Here is a 24,862-nt window from a genome sequence, read left to right on the forward strand (position 1 = left end):
CCCACAGCACCACAGGTGCAAGGTAGCAGAACCACAAGCACAAGGGAAGGCTGAGTGGCAGCAGGAGTAAGTGGGTCCATTTGCACCTAAGGCAGAGTGAGCTCCCCCAGCCCCTGCTGGCTCCTGATCCCTCCAAACTGCTGCTACAGGGTGGAGAGGAGCAGCCTAGTTGGGGCTGTTCTGGAGGGAAGACAGGTGAGCCAGACAGTGGGTGGCAAGCAGGCATAATGCAGCTGTGCTGCCTCCACCCCCCACCTGCAGCACTGCCCCCATCTCCCCCCTCATCTGCTGGAGCTTCCCATGGCGGAAGCTGGCTGCTTTCCCCCACCCAGCTCTCCCAGCCATGTGCTTACTGTGGTTTTGGGGGCTAGCTATGACTATTCTACCTCTAAAGAGTCAAATCTTTCTGCTGCAGGCTGCCAGGACAGGTAGTGCTCTGCACAAAGATCACCACCTGCATTTCACCTCCAGCCATCCCCTGGGCACACCGATGGCTCTGTTGCCAGCAGCACAGGAGGCTGGTAGAGCTCTATGCTGCCTGTTGGTCTCCGCATATGCAAGAAAGGAAATGGGGCTTGTTTCCATGTGCAGCCCCACATAAGCCTGGTGAGGGAAGGCATCAGTTGGCAACCCTGGAAAGACACATATCCCCTGTTCTGACCAGGCAGTGAAGACTACTCCACCACTTGGCCAGCAAATGAAGCAGGCAGGGCTGGCCCAGCAACTCTTCAATGCTAGAACAAAAACAAGTTAGTCTTTAAGGTGCTACAAAAATCATGCCTATCACAGAATGGATGGAGAGAGCTCAGAGTAGGAGGCTTGGGCACCAATTTTTTTGGCAAGAGCTCTAGAATATTCCTAACTGGCATCAGCACAGGTGCATACTGCATGGCTTCGATCCAGGTTAGCGTTTCTGTAGGTGCAAGGATTTCCACTTGTAGAGCCCAACTTTCTTAACCTCCTCTCTCTCAACGAGGTCCCAAACAGCATTTTGGGGGGGAATTTTTAGTTGCTGCAGGAGGAGGGACATTTGTGTTCTGCAGTCAGAAATTCTTGTGCCTGCAGGAACACCAGCCTGGATCCAAGTCACTATGTGGGACTGCACAGGCCTCACAAAAAAGGAAACGTTTATTTCTTAAGGATGGTACAAAGAATTAAAGAACTCTCAAGTGAGAATAAGATAGGAAGATTAGACAGGAGCAGGGAAATGGCATGGCAAACAGCAACCCCAGTGGACTGCCACTTTCAGCCAGACTACGTAAGGAACGCCATAGACAAGACTCAGGCCAAGATCTTCCCATATGTACCATTCTCCTTATCCCTGGAATCTGCAATGATGACATGCAGAAAGCTTGAAGATTCCCCTAAGCCAATAACTTAGGGTTTTTCTTAAAGCTTTATCACACACAAATCAGTTAAATGTTGGCTATTTTGTGTTAGTTTAAAGATGAAAAAGCAATGAGAAGTATTTAGGCATAATGGGGCGCCCTAGGGCTAATGAGGGTTCTTCCAATCAATTTCCTAGCCATACACCCCAGATATTTACATGTATAATTTTAAGAAAATCAAAATATTATTAGTCACTTGCCACCACCCCATATAGGTTTTAAAATCATTTTGTTTATTTTAAGCATTTGCAGGTGTCTCAGCACTATCTTAAGCAGAACTGCATCATTCTAAGCTTCCATGGAATTTGAAGGACGTAACTTGGTCTAGGATGGCACTGTCAGTTCTCCTATAAAACCAAATTATCTGGTTACTAGTATCACTAATAAGCATTTAGCATGCAGATACATGCAAGATGCTCAAATCCACAGGCAAATCCAGAGGGACAGGAACTGTATACTACAGCGTACTATCTTTTTCTTTAACTAGACTTCTACTATGTAATTTCTGCATAGTTTGGGTCATATTTAAATGCTTATGCTTTGTTTCAGCTCCATATCATATTTCTGCAATTCAAACTATTGCATTTTATATTGGATGTCCCAGCTTGTTGGTCATGTTACCTTACACTGTGTAATCCACTTTGCATCTGAGTGAGAAAAGTGGATTATTAATAATGTAAATTAATAAATAAATTAGGGCCACTGATTTATTCCTATAAATTCCATTCAATACATAAAACAGTTGGATCCAGTAAATCACAAGTACAATTAATTTATGGAAAGGATCTTTGCCACCTTTTCCTCCCTCCATGTTCTCCTAAGTGACTGAAAAATCATTCCTGTGGATCGGGGACCCCAGGGAATGGTGTGTGATGTGGCACAGAGGATTGTAGCAACAAGAGGTAATTGGCAGAAACACTCACAACCTCTGCACAAATTCTCATCTAACTTGCACAATCATGGTCAATATAGGCCAGGTTCATCACATACCTAATATTATATTTTTAAAAGTTGTTTCACTCAAATTACAAGTGTTTACCATGTTTAGTTTCTGAGAATTCACTGATGACGTTTAGTAATTCAGAGGTCTGTTGTAAGATTACAAAATAATATTAGCTATAAAATCTTCAGAAACCGGCCCCCGAGTATAGTTGAATAGTCAACGTTTTGCTAAGATTTGAGAAAGGTCTTATAAATCTATTCTACCTGAAAAGCAAATTTGTAACTGCTTACGTGGAGCACATTTAACTACCATACAGTTTAGCACCAAAAACCTTTGAAAAAACGACTAACACAATTTAGGGATAGTACATAAATAGAGGCACGCAAATTGGCTAACACTCACCTTTTGTCTTCATAGTTTACTCTGTCAGTCTAACAGCCACATTCTTGAACACTTTGTGCTTGTGCTCTTCTTGGAGATCTCAGCTGTCTCAAGGCAGCATCCCCGTACTGAATACCTGAGCCCATCCTTTCGGGATCTAGTTCACCTGATGAAAACAATAATTTGTTATGATCTAAATCATTTTCTGTACACATGGGTTAGTTTAAATTCCAGACTGTCTTAGATTTAACTGTAATGGATTTGACATTTTAACTGACCTCTTCCTGAACATTATATAAAGCCATTAATACACACACTTTCTTATTAAAAGTAGTTTAAAGAAGTCCCACCAGCAATTCTTTCCACTGAATGTAGCATTTTTTCAAGTATCATTCATACTAAAAAAAACAACTATTTTTCTATTATTCTTTTTTGTAAGCATCAGAACAAGTGGTAAACTGAACAGACATGACACAGAAACCTGCGTTCCATTTTACGTGAACAGTACTTAAGAAGGCCAACCATAAAGAGTTTGTTTATCTGCTACTTCAATTTGCCCAGCTGCCCTTGGGAAGCTATTATTGGCTGGCTCAGTTGAAATGCCGCCACTTGCTTAACCATAGTCAAGCAACAGAGTAGACCATCACAGAACAAAAAGGTGGGTGAATATGAATTAACCCCAAACTAAACACAGTTAATCTATGAAACACAAGCTGATTTTCTTCTGAAATCTCTTGTATGCTCCAGTAACCAATGTAAATTTGCAATATGACCTCTACTGCCTCTTCCTTTTCTGAATCCGGCTTGAACAGCTGGCATTTCTCGACCCATATATGGTGACAGACCTGTGATGGTCTAACAGTTGCTGCAGCCTTTGCCGTCTATTTTCTTCAGAACAGGAATGTAGATTGAGTATTTCCAGTCTGTGGGCCATTGTTTTGTTTTCCATACTTATTGGCATATTCTTGTTAAGATTTTGAAGGACCCTGTGGCTTAAACAGCTCTACTGATATCCCATCTACACCTGGTGATTTGTTTCTCCCAATTGCTCTCAGTGGAGCTTTCACTTCACTTTCTAAAATTGCAGGTTTAGTGCTACCTTGATAGCACTGTGTCATTCCACAAATCCTGAGGTCTAACACTATAGCTGACAACACTTAACATTCAGATTGTGATTACTTACCTGACTCAATTTTATTAAGTATTTTTCTTGCACACTGTACAAAGGCCTCTTCAACGTTCTCCCCTGTCAATGCACTTGTTTCCAAGAACATCATCTCTGAAACATATTAAAAAATGAAACAAATCTATCAATGTAAAATGGTCAAAAGGCACAAGATGCAGTTCTACTCGGAAGCTAAACACAGCTGCCCTGATAAGCTTCTGTGATGGTAAACCAGCTGTCAACTACATAATAAACCACTCTGAGCTTTAGCTGTGGTAGATAAAAGCATGCTGCTATATACATAAATACTTATTAATCTGTAGAATCTTTTTCACGGCATAAAGTCTGCTATAGTGGGAACAGTGCTGAACATATGTTCTTTTCAGTATATGTCATCAGCACCATCCGTATATAGAAATGTAGCCTAGAAACACATTTCTTCCACTTTTCCGTGATATATTTATACAGCTAAATTTGAATTTAATGTGACCTAAGATAACTATTGAGGAGCCCTGTGGCACAGAGTGGTAAGCTGCAGTACTGCAGTCCAAGCTCTGCTCACGACCTGAGTTTGATCCCAACAGAAGTTGGTTTCAGGTAGCCGGCTCAAGGTTGACTCAGCCTTCCATCCTTCTGAGGTCGGTAAAATGAGTACCCAGCTTGCTGGGGGTAAAGGGAAGATGACTGGGGAAAGCACTGGCAAACCACCACGTAAACAAAGTCTGCCTGGTAAACGCCGGGATGTGATGTCACCCCATGGGTCAGGAATGACCCGGTGCTTGCACAGGGGACCTTTACCTGAGATAACTATTAAGGAGGAAATGCGGCATAGGATAGCCCAATCTGGTCAGATCTTGGAAGCTAAGCAGGGTCAGTACTTGGAAGGGAGACCACCAAGGAAGACTCTACAGAAGAAGGTACTGGTAAATCACCTCTGCTTCTCACTTGCCTTGAAAGCTCCTTGCTGGGGTCGCCATAAGTCATATGTGACTTGAAGGCATTTTACACACGCACATACACTCACACACAATGACTATTGATAAGGCTAAAAATGAGAAGCCATGAAAAATACTTACCATTTTCTTGGGCAAATCTAGATGCTTCTAAGAAAGTAACTTCCCGATCTCCATCAAGATCCTTTTTGTTCCCACACAGTATTATTACGATATTCTGACTCGCTAACATTCTTGCATCTGTCAGCCAGTTAGTAAGCGCATTGTAGGTTTCTCGACTGAATCACAAAGGAGAAATTATTAGTTATGAACAACTATAATCCCTGACCCAAAATAAATTTAAATAATTATTAGTTGGCAGCTGCTATTATTTTTACAGGAAAAGGCTTTACATTGATTAAGAGGAGAGAAAAAAACCCCACTCCTACATCACTCTTTTTCCAACAGAAAGCCTGACAAATGAACTGTGTCAGAACAAACAATTGGCTAGCACAAGAGATGGGTAAGGAGTGATTTTGCTCAAGCCTCCCCTCAGAAGGTCCCCTTGCCTGGTGTTGTCTTGGTCATGGGGGGGAGGGAAGGTCCTGCAATCACCTCAAAGCCTTTTGGGGAGTCAGAGGGCTGCTATGGGAAGGAAACAGGATAAGATCCACTGCTGCAAACACCTTCCACAGGATTAAGCCTTGCATTCAGAAATATCCAAATTAGTGGCTGTCCTTGATGTCCCAATATTCCTCATAAGATGCAGAAGTGCCAAGGTCCCACATACTTTATATGTTTGGGGTAGTGGACTTTGATCCAGAGTTCTTTCCCCTGAAAAGGGACAAGGGTGCTTCTAAAACTTCAAAAGCAATGAGTTTTGAAAATGCTTGAGTTTTATAGTTAACTTGGAGGGGTGAGGGCATAATAAAAGCTGAATAATTCCCCTAACAACTGTTCTTATGCACAGAATAACAATAATAAGAATACATCTTAGTTGTAAAACAACAACAAGAAACCTTTATTATATATTGATCAAATTCCACAATTTATTTCTACTTAAGGCTGTGCCAATATTATCTTTTTACCTGGTGATGTCATAAACGAGTAAGGCACCTGCAGCACCTCTGTAATAACTTCGTGTTACAGACCTGTAAAGGAAAATTGGCATCATTATGTTTTCTCATTCTATTAAGATTGGCAGAAGAAGGACTACACTTAAAATAACACAGAAGTGAATGCCTACTTGACAGGACAGTGGAAACTAATGAATTTAAGTCCCATCAATTTCAACAGGAAAATGTTTAACTATGTCCACATAAAATCAACATAACTTAAATGTTTAATTTTTACTGGACCACGTCTAGTACTTCTGACATGGTTACAACACCAAAGGATGTCATGAACTAATGAAATGATGAAAATTATCTAAGCAACTGGTTACATTTATTGCATTCCAGTCAACCTCTGATATGCTATAAAAATTTCTGTAGCAAATTATATGAAAATATACCTGAATCGTTCTTGTCCAGCTGTATCCCATATTTGTAATTTTACATATTTACCTCCTACATTTATTATCTTCGAACCAAACTCCACTCCTATCGTATGATTTGAGTCATCTTTGACTAGAACAAAAAAAGCTCCAGTTAACCTTTAAGTACAATTAAGGACCAGACAGCATTATGATATGAGGTGGCAGAGTGTCCATACCTTGTTGACACCACTACAGCAGAAGCATATACAGTATATTACTTGACTGAAGAAGCTTTACTAAAGTTATGCAAAATACAAAAGATCAAAAGAATGTAGTCAGGCTGCAAAGGAAGGGAATTTTAAAGTCTGGGAAGATCTAGGGGTGTCTGATTATAAGTCTTTAGTACCTTTGCAGATATATCTTCTTTAAGCAGCTAAGTAAAGAAGAAATAAGAACTCTACTGACGGGTTTTGAAAATTAGCATTAACCAGCGAAAGGAATATATTCTTTAAGATTTATAATTATCTATTGGATGGTGATAGTAAATGGCAGAAAAAATGTATAAAGCTCTGGCTGAAAGACATGAAAGTCCCAATAAATCCAGAGTTTTGGACATCTGTGTTTAGAAGTGGTTTAAATTTTTCAGTAAACCTCTCTGCCAAAGAAAATTTAATACAAATGCTATACCAGTGGCACCTGTCACCCTTTAAATTGACAAAATTTCATCAAGTGGCTAAAGGGGATTGTTGGATATCTGGAGCTGTCTAAGCAAATTTTATTCATATATGGTGGGAATGAAGCAGAGCGGTAGAATACTGGAATATGATTGCTATGGTTATCTCCCAAGGTATAAGGGAAGAGTTACCATTATCACTGAAGGTGTTCTTGTTGAACTGTGTGGATATTCTTCCTAAAGATATCCATGAATTTGTGCAGTAACGTCAACAAGGTTAATACTTGCCCAAAATTGGAATAATATCTTGAAGAAGGAGAGATGGTTGTACAATTTAACGGAGTGCATTTGTCTGTGTAAACTAACCTATTACGCAGCCAAATGTCCAAAAAGTTCAAAAAATGGAATGTTTTTCTGTCCAGAAGGAGAAGTTAAGTTTGTCTATATAATTTGATGTTGATAGCAGTTCTGTATTCAGTATTTTGCACTTTAGATCCTTGTTTATATTTCATTTGTTTTTAATTTTAAGAAGTTACGCAAGGTACACTATTACCTAAATTACAAATAACTTGCCTGTTCTTAAAGAACATTCCTCTGTGAAGGCTTGCTTCCGAATACACTGAATAAGTTAAGGTATGTCAAAATGAAGCCCATGAAATAGCAACACATTACACTTTTATGATGGGCTAATATATGATAAATATATCAGCCATATGATAAATATATCAGCCAAGGAAATTCTATCTTGTTCAAAGGCCATTTATCTTGTGACAATACTCTCTATCCCAAGTTTGTAAACTATCAGTCAACACCTTTGTCACCTGAATTGAACCTGGTCTGTCCACACACTTCATTTGTGTGTCACTATGATAATTGACTTTGGGCATCCTTCTTATAGCAATTATAGGATCATAGCATATCATACTAGCCATGGATGTTCAGCACAATTACTGATAGTATCCTTACAGTTGCCCAGGCATACACAGAAAACTAGGGGAGAACTATACTTAGACTGTCCCTAATTACTAACTGCACCTCTCTTAGAAAGAACAGATTAGCAAAGGCAGAAAAATACTGCAAGGCAGTTTTCGGAAAAGGACAGTATGGACCAGGACTTCAAACCACTGAGGGAGAAAGAGTGGCAGTCCCTACATTATACTTACACTTCTTCTCGATAAATTGATGAAGCAAACAGGATTTGCCGGTTCCAGCATTTCCAATGACCAAAAACTTAAACAGGAAATCTGAAAATGGTAAGATGACCCAAATGAACATCATACTCCTCTGACATTTTAAGATATTACTGCTATTTATCTCTGCCACAAGGACACAAGGAACAGACAAATTGTGTGGCTGATATTTTATGGCTCAGTCTAGAAAAGAGTGCAACTTACAAAGGATGTAAGTATGGCATCCATTCCATGATGGATGCCACAAGAATCTGAACTCCAACACAAAATACAGCACTCGGGGTCTTAAATAACATTTTTTCTCCTTATAGGTCAATTTCTGGTGCAAAATAAGAACTGACAAATTTTTAGAATGGTTAATTTTGTCTTTAACTGAATCAAACTGAAGACTTTAATTAAAATTTGCTAACAGTTTTGAACTGTATGGAGCTTTCCATAAGACACAAGCTTTCGACTGGCAGTAGGAGAGAACAGTGCCTCCTTCTCCAAATGGGATTGGCAGGACTTCTTTTGGTTTGCTATTTATTGGTTGATATTTTCATTGAAGATAAAAAATAAGGCCAAGGCCAATGGTGCAAAATAGGAGAAAATATTTTTTATTACTCAGAATATAAATTTCCCACATGTTTCGCCCAAGGGGCTTATTCTGGGGATTTTGTAGTTATTACAGTAGTCCTTCAAATGAGCATAAATTCTGTAGCAAGTTGCTAATGAAAGAACCTTATTATAGTAAAAAAAAAATCTTTTAACCTTGCACTTATTTTTATCTCCTGTTACTGATGCAGCTCTTTTCTTTCTCTTTAATATTTTAATTGTACATCAACTAGTATTTTATTGATACCATGCTTTTATTTGCGTTAACTGATGATTTTTTAAGCTTTTCATTATATGCCTTGGAAGCCACTGACTGAGAGGCAGGATAAAGAAATTCATAAAGATATATAATACGGAAATCACTGGGGCTTAATTTCGGCTGGATTATGGCCCGAGAGCATATTAAATACATCAGTTAACTTGCAAAATTTACACTGTCGTTGCTGGATCTTAAGAAGCAGGTCAAATACTGCTATTAATTGTTTGCAAACAAGTAGTTGGAATTCATAGTTCTGTAAACACCCTTAAAATGGGCAGTGCAGGATTGTGAATAAGTTTGAGGACCTCAAGAACCTAATAACCTCCGTTTCTACAGAATGTCTGTCGTTTGTGTAAAACTGTCAGACTCGCTAGCCTACATGTTGTTTATCATTAACTATCATTAACAGTTTATTACATTATATCGGGTGTCTCCAATTGGTGTCTGCGGGTGCCACGGTGCCCGCCTAGGGTTTTTAAAAAGTGGATAGGGCCAGGTAGGGCATTTGCCAAGAAAAGCTGCTGATTAGCCATTGGAGATTTGATTGGCTGTGCAGACTTTTAAAAATGTTGATTTGGCGGCAGCAGCACCCACCACAGCACAACGATTTTCACTGTGCGACTGAACGTAAGCTGTGGCAGCAGCCATTTTGTGGCTGGTTCTGCCTCCTGAGGCGGCCATTTTGTGGCTGTGCCTACCATGCTGTGTCAGGATTCCAAAGGTGCCCACAGGCTGAAAAAAGTTGGGGACCATTGCATTATATTACATATATAATATATTATATTATATATTATATTATATTGGTCAGAATATACAATACTTATTTGCTATAAATATACAAAGGCTAAGAGCAACAACCATTTCTGAATGTAGATGCATATGAAATTTACTACATTCACTGTAATAAGGGCAAGAGTTAATGTGGTTTTAATTGAAAATAAGTGGAAAGTCCACATGAAACAATCTATGAGAACTAGCAAAAGCTATCCACTTCAGAAGGAACACAGCTAAGCAGCAATTTTGTCTATAATAGACACATAAATAGATAAATACTATGGCTACTTATGTCATAGACACTCATTTTCCTTGACAAGTCGTACACCCCAAACTCTTACACCTCTGGTTGATCAGTAATATATCTCACTGATCCTGTGCTCCATTTCTGCATAACCAACATTTCACTTATTTATTAAGAGTATTTTTTTTTTTTGCTCTGCCCTTCCTCCATAGCTTGGGACAGTGTTTTAGTTCCAGTACTACTACTACTACTTTTTTTAATCACTCTTTCAAATGGTCTTGTGGAGCTTTCCCCATCACCTTTCATCCTATCGTGGAAGTACAGAATACTTGGAACCTGTAGTGGAACTTTTGATGTACAGATATTAACCTAAAACTACCATCGGCCTTACTAGGGTTGGAGGAAGATTTCTTTCAGTCTTGGTCTCAGCCACTTCAAAAGGCACCAGCATATATTTAGAGTTAGAATTTTTTGTCCCAGTGAGGATCACTTGACACTCACCAACACTGCACTTCATTTGCCGTGTTGTTGCCCCCTCACACAATTTTGATAGGTCCTCTTGTAGCTCTTTACAACGCACTTTGATTTTCACCACCCTAATTTGGTATCATGTACAAAAGTGACCACTGTACTGCTCACCCGCCCCCCAATTCCAAAGCATTGATGAATTCATTAAATAGCCCTGGTGCCAACACCAAATTTGTGGGACCCCGGTGCTTCTCACGTCCCTCCACTGAGAAAACTGTCAATTTATTCCTACTCTCTACTTTAAGCTAAGTGTGTGTAAACATCTGAAAACACATAATTAGTAATGTCACTACCTGCTAAGTGACTGATAGTGTACGTGTGTTCAAGTTCCCCCACAAACATATTGTTGTGGTATAGTGGTTTGAGAGTAAGACTAGGCTCTGGGAGATCCAGGTTCAAATCCAAACTCTGCCATGGAAGTCTGCTAGGTATCCTTGGGTCAGTCACACTCTCTTGGCTTAACCTATCTTACAAGGTTTGTTGTGAAGATATAATGGAGGTCAGGAGAATGACGTAAGCCATTTTGGACTCACACAAGGGCAGGGTATAAACAAAGTAAATGAGTAAATAAATTACTCTCCTCTTAAAAACTCTGCAAAGTCTTTCTCTGAACATAAAAATATTTACAGGAATTGTACTCAACTCCTGTAATACAAAAAAAAATCATCATCATGTTACAAAGCATCACAGGAACACACAGGTCCTAAGTTAGTCTAAAACTAGTTCTTAAACAAATCACTGTGGGAAAAATAATCCTAAAATTTACTTCTTGTACAGTGAAGCAATTCATTTCTTCAGTTGTTTACATGCTTCAGCTTTGCTCTCAGTTTCTGCCTCAGAGGGGGGGAAACCCCTGGAATACACAAAGCTTGAAAAGGCACTTCATTACAGGGCTTATTTTCTTTCTTTTTCATGCTGACAAAGAAGCTTTGAGCTCCAAGATTCTGTTGAGCTATCTGGCGTCTCACCCTAGAGAAGCTTGTTACTAGGAAAGGCTGAAGACAAAGTATGCAGCCAAGAGAAAACCCACAAATCGTCACTGCTATCAGCCCATCTTGAAGCTTTGAAATAAAGAGTCTTGTTAACATAGATATGCAATAAAATTACTGTCAAAGCTCTCATTCTACATGAATCTAAGATTGAAATAATGTCAAAATTAAGCATGGAAACTGATTTAAACCCAGTTTTGAGTTATGTACCTGCCAGGAACTAACAACGAAAACAAACAGTACTACCCCTACTGTATTATTTCAGAATGTTTTCATTTCCAGGAGACTACCAATATATTCAACACCTGGAATACTTCAAAGAGGAATACAGAAAAAAATGCAATTTACAGGGCAACCCCTTGCTGTTACTCCAGTCCGAGTCCATTGATTAATGGGCTTAGAATGGAATATCTCTAACATAGGATTACACTGTAAGTAATCTAAAAAAGTACAACAAAATTCTGAGGACAATTAAGCTAGAAATAGATCTGTAGGTAGACAGTAAACCATAGGGGGAAAGATGGTCATCAACACATTCCAAATCATGGACCAAGTGGACAAGGCATCTCTAACATCCTTCTATACTATACTCAGTCTTTCACATTGCCCCAAATTTCTTCCCTCCAGTTAATGCTTCAAATCTTCATTTAATGTACGTGGCTATAGTGGTTGTTATGGAAGTCTGCCAACAGATAATGGCTCATACAGAACAGGGATTTGTTATTTCAGATTTTTAAAAAGTGCATTTGATCCCAATACATTCAGCCAGACAAACTAAGAATTGATCTTAAGTCTTAGCAGGGGCAAGGAAGTAACAGCCTCTGAATGATCTAACATGACCTTGGGCCAGTCACATTCCCTTAGCTTAATCTACCTCAAAGGACTGTTGTGAGGATAAAAGGAGGAGGAGGGGGCAATAATGCTGCAAGCAGCTTCTTGTTCCCATTTGGGAGAAAAGCAGAGTATAAGGATCTAAACAAAGCTACACTACCGCCTGGATGTAATATAGTGAGTTGAGCCATACTGCAACCTAGGACAGCTAGCTCAGAGAGAACATGGCATCTTTATAGGCATAGATGATGATTATACACCTATTCACATCTTCTCTGCTTGCTTTCACATTTATTATACATGCTGGCTGTACGGACGCATACTCTCTATATTGAGAGGCAATCTGGTGTAGCAGTTAGGGTGTTACACAATGACTAGGGAGTTCGCATCCCCAATGCCCCCACAAAATTCACTGGGTGACCAGTTATTCTCTCTGAATCTAACCTCCCTCAGAGGTTTGTCATGGGGGAAAATGGGGGTGGGGAGGATCATGCATACCACTGAGCTCTGTAGAGGAAGGGTGAGATAAATAAAATAAAGATTATTTCTTGTATTTAAGATGTTTCAGAAGCAACTTCATATTTAATTGAAACATAGTTACAGAAGGCATTACAATTATTTAAGCAATTTTCTAGCCACAGAAGTGAATCCATTTAGAAGTAGGTACCACCAGCTTCCTAAAAATGATTTTTTTCCATCAGAAAATTACTCTTTGTTACTTTCAGCTGACAAACACAGAGGGGGTGGTAAAGGAGACAGCCATGGCAAGTACTGTGAAATCAACCACATACAAATAATTTTTGATTCAGTTCTAGACATTTTGGGATTTAAATTTTTTTTAGTGTTTGAGAGTAGTAAAAATAATCTGCACTACGAACAGAGATGGCTAAGCATACTCAATTATAACAAATAGTTATCTAAACACAGAGCTTCTTTAAAGTTTTAAATTACTTTTAATAAAGATGCAGCTATTGCTCATTTGGTCTTAGGTAGCCTTGGTCAAATGCTCTCCATTTTTCTGGACTGCATATCTTATGCTAAGCAATCACTTTACATTTATTGCAGATGAAGTATTCAGTACATCACATCATATATGCAAAGCATCACTACTGCAAGTGGTGAATAGTGAGGCAATCATGCTTGGCACAAAGGTAACACAGATAACTGTGATGAATATGGTAGCCCAGAACAGAGATACTGACTCCTTCACCTCATGCAGTGCTTTGGCCTAGATTTGCTAGATAGGATCAGGACTTCCACTCACATCGGTGTGCCAAGAGACCTCACTTGTTTGAAAGAACTACCTGATGCTTCAAAAGATGCTTCATGTTTTTACATGTGCAGTTCTTGTCTAAAATGAGGACATTCTTTCAATTATTTCCACTTTCTTAAGCTAAAACCTATAGGCTCTGTGTACTATCGAACCTGCAACCTCTCAAGCACAAAATGGAGATACTAATGCTAACCTTCAAATATTGTGTACAGTTCTGAAGATACTACAGAGTGGGAAAAGATGCAGAAAAGGGCAACCCAAGATGATTAAGAATCTCCTTTCCCACAAACAGGAGCAAGAGTTTGGGACTTTTCGTTTTCCAGAAAATAAGACTAAGGAGGGACAACTAGATGTTTATAAAGTGATTCTCCCTCTCCCATGACACCACAACTTGTGGGCACCCAGTGAAGTTGCTGGGCAACTGATTCAGGCCAGACAAAAGGAAGTACTTCTTTACTCAACAAGTAATTAAGTAGAATTCACTGCCTGTGGATGCAGTGACGGCAAGCTGTCACCATGACTAACAGGAGCCTCCACATCCAGAAGCAGTAAACCTCTGAATGTCATCAGAGGAGACCTTGAGCTCTTTATCTTGTTTATTAGCTCACTGCTGTGCTAAACAGGATGGCCAACAGACTCTTCCAGCAGTACACATCTTATATGCTCACCTACCTCCCCTTGGGTAGGGGCCGCGGCTCAGTGGTAGAGAATCTGCTTGGCATGCAGAAGGTTCCAGGTTCAATCCCCGGCATCTCCAGTTAAAGGAACCAGGCAAGTAGGTGATGTGAAAGACCTCTGCCTGAGACCCTGGAGAGCCGCTGCTGGTGTGAGTAGACATTACTGACTTTGATGGACTGAGGGTCCGATTCAGTACAAGGCAGCTTCATGCGTGTTCACATAAATTTCAAGAATTAACGAGACCCAGGGTACATTAAAAGGCCTGTTGGAGTGCTAAGCATTATCACCAAGAAGATCAAATAATTTATCAACAGAGACTCACTATTCACTCCCTTTTAAACAGAACCCAATGGCGTGTTCATGGAGGAGAGGGGTATTCATGGTTACTAGTTAAAATGGATACTAGTCATGATGCCTACCTATTCTCTCCAGGATCAGAGGTGCATGCCGAATATATTAGGTGCCGTGGAACACAGGCAGGACGGCGCTGCTGCAGTCGTCTTGTTTGGGAGCTTCCTAGAGGCACCCGGTTGGCCACTGTGTGAACAGCCAGCTGAACTTGACGGGTCTTAGTCTGAGCCAGCATGGCTTTTCTTATGTTTTTACAGCGGGGAGCCGTGTTAGTCTGTCTGCAGTAGTAGAAAAGGGCAAGAATCCAGTACCACCTTAAAGACTAACAAGAATATTTTCTGGTAGGGTATGAGCTTTCGTGAGCCACAGCTCACTTCTTCAGATACAGCTAGAATGAGACTCCATCTGTCTTTAAGTAGAGGAGAGTGAATTCAGAGAAGCATTAGTATGTATTGTCTGAATTCACTCTCCTCTACTTAAAGACAGATGGAGTCTCATTCTAGCTGTGTCTGAAGAAGTGAGCTGTGGCTCCTGAAAGCTCAATACCCTGCCAGAAAACATTTTTGTTAGTCTTTAAGGTGCCACTGGACTCTTGCCCTTTTCTACTACTGAAGGAGTGAGCTGTGGCTCCCGAAAGCTCAAACCCTGCCAGAAAATATGTTTGTTAGTCTTGAAGGTGCTACTGGACTCTTGCCCTTTTCTACTACTGAAGAAGTGAGCTGTGGCTCCCGAAAGCTCATACCTTGCCAGAAAATATGTTTGTTAGTCTTTAAGGCGCTACTGGACTCTTGCCCTTTTCTACTACTGAAGGAGTGAGCTGTGGCTCCCGAAAGCTCAAACCCTGCCAGAAAATATGTTTGTTAGTCTTGAAGGTGCTACTGGACTCTTGCCCTTTTCTACTACTGAAGAAGTGAGCTGTGGCTCCCGAAAGCTCATACCTTGCCAGAAAATATGTTTGTTAGTCTTTAAGGCGCTACTGGACTCTTGCCCTTTTCTACTACTGAAGGAGTGAGCTGTGGCTCCCGAAAGCTCATAACCCTGCCAGAAAATATGTTTGTTAGTCTTTAAGGCGCTACTGGACTCTTGCCCTTTTCTACTTAAGTTTTTACGTTAAACACCATCCCCCAAGGACCAGGATGAACATCCCTGCCTGCTTTGTCATGCCTATATAGAAGCCTGTGGCTACAGAAAAAGGATGGGGGAGAAAGACAAGGAGGCCTTAAAGGGGGTGGGGTATCCGTGCGAGCCCCTCCAGGGCTTGGGAAGCACCTACATGGAAGAAGGGGAAGGGGGGGCAGGCAGAATGGTTCTTGGCGGATTTCTCCGCCGCACTAACAGACGCTTCCCGCCCCGTCACGTTATGCGTCCGGCCAGGAACACAGCGACCCCCCCCCCCCACCCACCTCAGGCCCGGCGCTGAGTCCCGCCCCCGGTCAGCCCCTTCCTACCGTAGGTCTCGGACATGGCCGTCTGCGACATTCTGGGAGCGACGCGAGGGGGGGGGGCGCCCCTTTGCCGCCGCCCCCCAGAGAAACGGGACCTCGACGGTGGGCCGGTCAGGTCAAGCCGAAAAAGACAAAGCCCCTCCGACGGCTTCCCACCCCGACCACAGAAAATGGGGCTGGGAGGGGGGCGGTTGAAGTGTGTGTGTGCGTGGGGGGGGGGACACAGCACCTCAACCGCCCAAGAGCAGGAGAGCGCGCCTGCGCACGCCGCTCCCCCCGCCTCGCCCGGCCCTTCAGGGAGCGGCCTGCAGGTTGACGCGAGCGCGCGTGCGCGGTAACGGCTCTCCCGTCTCACCAAAACAAAGCGCACGTGCGCGGCGGCTTTGAAATCTGAGTTCCCGGCGCGGAGTTCTAGGGAGGGGGGGAATGGGTTGAACCTAGTGGCGGACTGGCCGGGGGGCGGGGGGTCAGCTTGCCCGATGGCAAGTGGGACCCCTTAAACGTTAGGCAATGGGTTAAAAATGTTTTTTTTAAAAAAATTAATTTTTAAAAAAAATATTAAAAAATTAAATTAAAATTAAAAAAATATTTTTTAAATTATTTTGCTATATTAATTAGACAAAGTATTCAACAATCAATGTAGGTCAACATCACAGTGTAAATTCTAATAAACAACTGTTGAAAGTACATACATATATAGATAAAAAATAAAATATAAAGACTTCCCCTACACCTCCCTCAATCTTGTAATTATTTGGAATCTCCTTTGTTTAAGATTCTAATCCTAATATCATTACAAACTTTATTATTACAAATATTACAAACAAAATTATTATTTATATATTTTTTATTTTGTTTAGTTAACATTACTCCTAATCTAAGTATTTGCTATTTCATTTGTCTACATTCAAATAAAGAGAAAGAAAATAAAAATAAAAAAGAAAGAACAGAAATAAAAAAGCACTATTTTTATAATAAATGTGTTAAAAATGTTAATGGCCTTTTAGTAGCTTGAAAATATAATTGATTTATTTAAAAAATTTAAAAAATAAACATTCAATTATCTTTTCCTTTGATCCCTTAGAAGCTCCTTGATCAGTTGATGTTGAGCAGCATATATCTAGTGTTGGAGGGATATAAGGACTGAAACAAATCTTGCCACTGACAATGTAGCCTTGGGGTCCCTATCGCTTAGTAAAAAAGGCATTATGTCAGTCACAGAGGCATTGGATTTGTCTGTTAAAATGGGGGAAATATAATGTGATCGGAGTTCCTCGTAAAAGTGGCATTCCAAAAAGGCATGGGCTAATAAGTCAATAGAGCCAGAAGAGCAAGGGCAGATCCTGTCTGAGTATGGTATATTCAGAATTCTGCCCTGCATTACCACAGAAGGGTTAGCATTCAATCTAGCCAAGCAAAAAGCTCTACAAAGCTCTATATTGTTGTCAGACAATATGTATAGGCAGGCAGACCTAGTAGAGGGGGTATTCCGAAGAACTGGGAAAATTCAATTATAACAATCTGTATTTACATTTAGTATCTACTGTATGCTGCCAGTAATATGTACCATATATGTACATTGCAATTACTAAAAAATATACATTTATTTCGCAAAAAGTAATTGTACCTTTTTTCCTCTGATTGATTTTTTGAAATTTTTATTTATTTCTTATAAAAATTAAATGGTAGCCATATAGTTGTGGGTGGGCCCCCTTTGTCTCCTGGCAACCAATCTTTTTTGACCCAGTCCGCTACGGGTTGAACTGCGCGTGATCGCTGAGGTTTGGGGTGTACTTTGTCCATGTGAAAAGAAAGACCTAGCGCAGAGTCAGTGCTTACTAAGTGGGAGCTGCTGGGTGAAGATGAATTGGGATACAAACCCTGCTTATGGGGATGCTAGCGTCCAGGTGGAACATGGGGATCCTCTCCGGAATTACAGCTCATCTCCAGAATACAAAGAACAGTTCTCCTGGAAGAAGTGGATGCTTTGGAGGGTGGATTGTATGGCATTGCGCCCCACTGAGGTCCTTTCCCTCCCCCAGCTGTACCCCCAAATCTCCAGGAGTTTCCCAGCCTGCATCTGCCAACCCTACCTCCCCTGCTGGTGGCCAAGGGGATCTGACAACTCTACCCGCTTAGCTCCTGAGATCTGATGAGATCAGGCTAGCCTGGGACATTATCCATATTGGAAGAGCTAATTATATTATTTATGATAGATCACTTTTGAAATTCTGGGCTGGTGTTGATACTTAATTTTGGGTCTGCTGGTTTGATCATGTGCAAAATGGAGATTATTAGAGTGCAGCACAGTAATTAGGAGCATGTACTACAATTCCAACGGCACTGGGAAAGCTAAGGTAGTGCGGTACAAAAAGGTAATAACATTTATTCTTTGTAAGTGCAGTGCTCCCTGTTTATTTTTCTCTTGTATTTTAGAAGACAATGCAGTAAAAGCAGGATAATACTTATGTGACAGCAGGTAGACTTCCCCTGACTATGGAAGATCCACTGATTTAGCAATTTGTAATAATCTCTTTTCCTTTCTGTAAAATGTATTAGGACAGCCAGGGAATAGCTTGTTGCTGGGCAGACTATCCCTGTATGTCTGTGTGCTAAGGAAGTGGGTTAAGAGTCATGGAGAGTCAGTGAACTATAAACATTGATAGGAGAAACTGGATAGAACTGAACTGTACTGCGCCGCCTCTATGTCTGGAGTGCTATCAGCCTACCCTGAATGTTGATGGGTTGTCATATCTTGAATTTGGATAAATATCCCTTCCTCAGTATGATCGGGGCTCAGAGATTTCTGCCCATTAGGGCCTCTGAGTCAGCAGCTGCAAATAAACTGTTTTCTTGAAATATTGATCTCAGGTCTCTCCCCCCCCCCCCCACGAACCCTTGTTTGCCATATCACCTAAAATATTCATTGCTGTGGACAACAATCCTATTCTGTTATAAAGGTACCCTCCTCAACTCTTCTTTCCAATCCCTTCATAAAAATGTCATCCTGAACTTTACTGTTTTGCACGTTCTGCAGAATGCAGTGCGGGAACCTTCCTGACCTCAAGCAGGTTACTCCACATGGTAGAAGTCACCCAGAGAATGCTTGTGAATGGGCCGTTGCCAATCTTAACCATTTGTAGGGTGGCACATTTAGAAGGCTTTGCTCAGATGAGCAAAGCAACAGGAAAAACAAACACCTCTATTTTTCTCTGCAGTTAGGTGGATGGAAGCAGTATGAGGACTGCAAATGTCCATGCTGTTACTTTGGAGAATCTTGTTTGGGATTAGGAGATTGCTTTAAAAAAATCACTGTTGTCTTAAAGATAGGAAATGTTTTGTTTCACTAGCCAACAGTTAAGCCTGAAAACAGTTATGTGACTATACTTGTACCCTTATTTCATCATAAAGAGCATGAAAATAGATGGTGAGGCAGATCTCTGATGGGAAATCTTCCCCAGAAATACAGAATTTTGCATCACAGCACTTTCTACTATTATTAAAGGCACAGATGGAAAACATAAAAACAGTGATAACTTTTCTTTGTGAGTAATCCCAATTCAGTTAGGTAATTATCATAGGCATGCTGTTATTTTTGCATTTTTTATTTAAATACAAATTTACCACAAGTAGTAGCATTTAATTAAAAAGTCTAAAATGTTAAAAACAGAAGAGGCAAAACGACTTTGTGCAGTTTGCATAAGAGAAGAACAATTACAGCAAAAGTTACTATATAAAAATAATTAAAAAGTCAGTTATAGCCAATAGGTTATAATCAGAATAAAATATGTATTGTGTCTATTATTGTGATTTCATTAGTTATAGCCCACCTTTCTTACTGAGAATACATAGTGGATTACATAGTGTAAATCAAATACAATTAACTGGATGGGACAGTGCAATAGGGTTTGGACTACAGAAATCTGAAAACAGCAGAAATCCGAGCTGAAACAAAACATAAGAATTTAGACATGACACATTAGATATGTAGAACTACACAGCTGGGGCATACAGTGATAGGCAACAATATAGTACTATAGGCAGCAATCCCTATCACTACCAATGCAACTTCCTGAACCAGTACAGTCATATTTACCTGTGAAATATCTTTCTTGAATAATTCCATTTAAAGTTTATAGACTGAACTTTTTTTTTTTTTACATAAATATTTTTCGGCCCAATATAGTCAAAGAAAGAGCCATTTCTCCGCAATTCATACTGTTATTTTATCAGGTTAAATAGAAAAGTTAGTCACTGTGGCTGAATCCTTTTGTGTTTTGTACATTGTCTACGTCTAACCTAACTGGAATTATTAATAGCAGCTGATGTGCAAAAACATGAATGGGGAAAAAAACAGCAAATTCTCTCACTCCCCAGCGTGAGAAACAGCAATTAATTTAATAATAATTCTACTGCTTCTTTAGGCAGGTCTCCGTAGCCTCTGCCACCCCACCATGAAAAATAAATTTGAAACAAATTCTCGACATCCCGGCCACCGTTTATTGGCTATAACTGACTTTTTAATTACTATTATATAGTGACATTTGCTGTAATTGTTTTCTTCTGTCTTGTGCAAACTATGTTCTTGTAGCGTGGCTATCCATAGTAACATGCTAGGTGTTGTAGTATTTATCTCTGAAAAAAATTACTTGAATAATATTAATGGTTTTGTCCGTTTGGTTCCATGGCCCTGGTGTATTCCAGTTTTTCTAGACTTCTGCAGAATAAGACATTTCTCAGAAGGATCATGCCCCATATCTCTAGCTATCCTGTGGGTGGCACCAAAACGCTACTCCTGAAAGGCACTGCGTGAATTCAGTGGGAGCTTTCATTTCTGAAAACCGTAAACCATGTTAGAATGGCACTGAAAAGTACTATATAAATAAGTAACATTATTTTGCTGACTGATTTTGATCATTTCATTGGTAATGGAAATGACTGCCCAAGACAGACGGAATTAAAGATGTATTATTTTTATCTGCTGTTATCTTTACCTTGGTTTATTTGGTCACTGTATTCATGAAGAACCATCCTTTCCAGAACTTGGTTTAGGCCCAGTATTTATTTATTTAAAACATTCTATTCTGTTTTTCTTTGCAAGTGGACTTACTTTTGTAAAAACATATGTAAAAGTTGGAGACATATGTGGAGACATATGTAAAAGGTGGAGAACGTATTACTGAGTCCTCTACCCCCCCAAAAAAAGTTTGTATTACCTTAGGTTTGGGTTTTTCTATGCAAGTGATAGAGTTGCACTGTACTAAAAGATTCACAAAGTTACTTTGAAAAATTATTAGGGACTGTGGTCTATATTACTGTGTTTAGTTTGCTAAAACTAGCGTCCTACTATGCAATTTTTGCATCATTTATTGTGTCATGTTAACACTTATGCTTCGTTACAGTTCTGTTTTTAGATCTCTGATTGGTTCTACAACCCTAAAACTATCATATGTTTACTGAATGTCCCATCCTGTCAATTGTATTGACTCACTCTGTGTAATCTGCCTAGAATCCCAGTGAAGAAGAAGAGTTGGTTTTTATATGCCGACTTTCTCTACCACTTAAGGAATAATCAAACTAGCTTACAATCACCTTCCTTCCCCTCCCCACAACAGATCCTCTGTGAGGTAGGTGGGGCTGAGAGAGCTCTAAAGGAGTTGTGACTTGCCCATGGTCACCCAGCTGGCTTTGTGTGTAGGAGTGGGGAAACAAATCCAGTTCACTAGATTAGAGTCTGCCGCTCATGTGGAGGAGTGGGGAATCAAACCCGGTTCTCCAGATCAGACTCCACCGCTCCAAACCACTGCTCTTAACCACTACACCACGCTGAGAAAGGCGGACCATAAATAACATAAATAAGCAAATGAATAAATTTTAAAATGTAGAATGTTCATAGGTACTTTCCCCCCATTGAACCCCTGTTGAACAGTTCAATACTGTACCAATAGGAATATTGAGCTCTATGCATGAACCAGGGATAGCTATTATGAGGTAATGCCTGCACCATGAAACTCCCTTGAGCAACTCCGGATTAGCACAAATCTATTGACCTTTATGCTGACATCAGCATATTTATCTGCATTAGAAAAACAAAGGGCAAGTTGTTGGCTACACTTCAACCTTGACAGACTGCAGGCTATTGTCAACTTTCAGCTGGTGCTTTTTTATGGGAGGGAAGGGAGATATATTATCTTTTTTTTAATCATTGCTTTGGGATGCCCTGCTGGAAGGTCTGTCTTCTCTGTTCATATGTATTGTCCGTATTCGAAGCCAAAGTCTACCCTGGAGCTTTTATGTTAAGCTCTGGAGCATGTGGGAAGGTTTGACGGCTGCCTTCATACTTAGAAGCATAGGTGACCAGATTCTTATCTGAATCTGTACTAACTGGACAAACCTTTGGTGAAAGCATTACATGAAAGTTCAGACTTTCAACCATTGTAAACTCTCGTCCATTCTGACAATGGAAGCCTTGCTGGAGGAGCAGAGATAGCCACAGCCTGCGGCAGGGACAGACAGCTAGTAGCTTGTGAGCCAGATCGAGCACTAAAACAATTTAATCTTGCCTTTGGTGCCCCACCCAGTATTAGTCCACACAGAGTAGAGGATTGCTCAAAATTCCATTTCAGGAAAAAATGTTTTTTAACTGTAAGAAATAAAGATATTAAATGCCATGGAGTCCAATTGCCAAAGCGGCCATTTTCTCCAGGGGAACTGATCTCTATCGGCTGGAGATCAGTTGTAATAGCAGGAGATCTCCAGCTAGTACCTGGAGGTTGGCAACCCTATCAAAAAGGCTTTGGACCCCTGATGTACACCAATATTATGATTATCTTGTTAAAGCGGGGAGGGAGGTAACAGATAGATTGAGCTTGTTTATATGGAATGATCAGTTCATGGCTGAGATGAGGTTTGAACCGGGGCTTCCAGCTCATAGCTTATGCTTTTAATAACTCTGTTAGGAGCCAGCTCTCTGCCTGAACCAAAGACCCTGCTTTACATCGTGTTAGACTATTGGCCTACTATGATTGGCAGGAGCTCTTCAAGGTCTCAGGCAAGGGTATTTCCAAGCCACCCTCTCTGGGACCCTCCTGACTGGTAATGCCAGGGTCAGAACCTGGGATCTTGTACATGAAAAAGCATGCGCTCCACTGAGTCCCAAATTTCATGACAGCCTTGCCTCCGGTAAACTTTCCGTGCCTCCCCTCTGAACTTTGTTTGTATACCTGCCTGGTTCCTGTATAGGCAAAATAAGGCGTACGGATGGTAATTATACTAACAAAAAAGAACAACGTATCAGCAACGCAGACCACAATATTATGCCAAACTCCTTTATAGAATGTAAACTATAATTGCACCAATCATGTCTTATCACTATATACTACAGACTAGTATATAATATACTACAGACTAGTTCTGAGCGTCAGTCAGTAATCACTCCGCATGGGGCGCGGATTGCATTTTGCCATCGACGGTGTTGGGTATAGCCCAATGTAGCTTTCCATGACTCTTATTTCATAGTGATTTTGTTCTCCTCTTATATGGTGTATGTTTAGTTTTTAGTATATAGTGATAGCATGTTAGTCTGTAGTATATAGTGATAAGACATGATTGGTGCAATTATAGTTTACATTCTATAAAGGAATTTGGCATAATATTGTGGTCTGTGTTTCTGATACGTTGTTCTTTTTTGGCTCCTCTATAGGCCATGCCACACAGGTTCACATTTCAGATGCTCTCTCATTTATTTCTCTCCAGCTTGAGTTAACTCAGCATGTAGCAGCCAATAAAATGGAGCCCAGTTTCTTTCAATGATTCCTGGGGGGAAATGAACCTATCTCAGAGAATCTTCACTCTTTTAGTTCTATTACTTTACCCCCTGCAGAGTTCAAAGGTATTTATTGATACATTTGTTTCATTTAATAATGTATTTGTTTTCCATGTCACATGGCTTTTTTCTAAATTTTGAATCTTATCCAAGGCAACAGGCATCTTTTCTGTGAGCTACATCACAGCTAAGGAGAGGCTATGGGAAATGTTTCCCATTTATCTCCTTAAGTTATGTTTCTGCCAACAATTGAAAGCAAACTAGGTTGGAAAGAGAACTGTTTGTCTCTTGGGCTAGTTACTCATACATTTATTTATTTATGTTTATTATTTATAACCCACCTTCTTCCCATACCAAACTCTAGGTGGAAACATACCAGTTCCTGACAATAGTCTTTCTCTCTCTTACACACAACTCCCATCCTCCTTGGTATGGTGATACTTGGTAATGTGTGTAAAATCTCCCAACACATTTATTTTAGCAATGCTAATGACTGACCTTGGAATTTTTATTGACCTGGGGAAAAGGCACAGGCTCTAAAACCCATTCCTGGAGAGAACCCAAAGTACAATCATGAAACTGAATCATTAGCAAAAGCTGCATAGTGAGAAAGGAAAGATATTTTCCATGTAACTGTAATGCTTGGGTAGGTGATCAGTTTAGAGCTCAATAAATACTGAGTTGGTTCTCGCAAGAGGCATTTTCTTAAGGAAGCACTTCTGTTGCAAGCATGCTGCTTTCTAGGGTTGTCAACCTCCAGATGATGCAGATTCGCCATCCGTTAGTACTGTCAGGCTATATGCCTTCTTGTCCGGAACATATGTTCCGTGGAACCTTTGACAGAATATCACAGGATTGCCTGAATTGACAAAGCACCAGCGAAATAGGACTCATTACCGGAAGCCTATTTTCTCTCTACTCA

The 24,862-nt window shown here is 40.3% G+C and overlaps 1 protein-coding gene across 1 annotated transcript; it reads right to left on the reverse strand.

Annotated features, from left to right (window-relative positions):
* Window positions 1-2,741: 2,741 nt before the first annotated feature.
* On the reverse strand, window positions 2,742-16,165 carry RAB4A (RAB4A, member RAS oncogene family). The gene is made up of 7 exons (XM_056852711.1): window positions 16,119-16,165; window positions 8,123-8,203; window positions 6,323-6,437; window positions 5,898-5,960; window positions 4,954-5,108; window positions 3,896-3,991; window positions 2,742-2,878 (listed from the first exon to the last, which is right to left on the reverse strand). The coding sequence occupies exons 1-7, from the start codon at window positions 16,147-16,149 to the stop codon at window positions 2,763-2,765; spliced, it is 657 nt and encodes a 218-aa protein (XP_056708689.1). The 5' UTR covers window positions 16,150-16,165; the 3' UTR covers window positions 2,742-2,762.
* Window positions 16,166-24,862: the final 8,697 nt, after the last annotated feature.

Source organism: Euleptes europaea, chromosome 7 (genome assembly GCF_029931775.1).
Source record: "Euleptes europaea isolate rEulEur1 chromosome 7, rEulEur1.hap1, whole genome shotgun sequence".
Lineage (NCBI taxonomy): Eukaryota > Metazoa > Chordata > Lepidosauria > Squamata > Sphaerodactylidae > Euleptes > Euleptes europaea.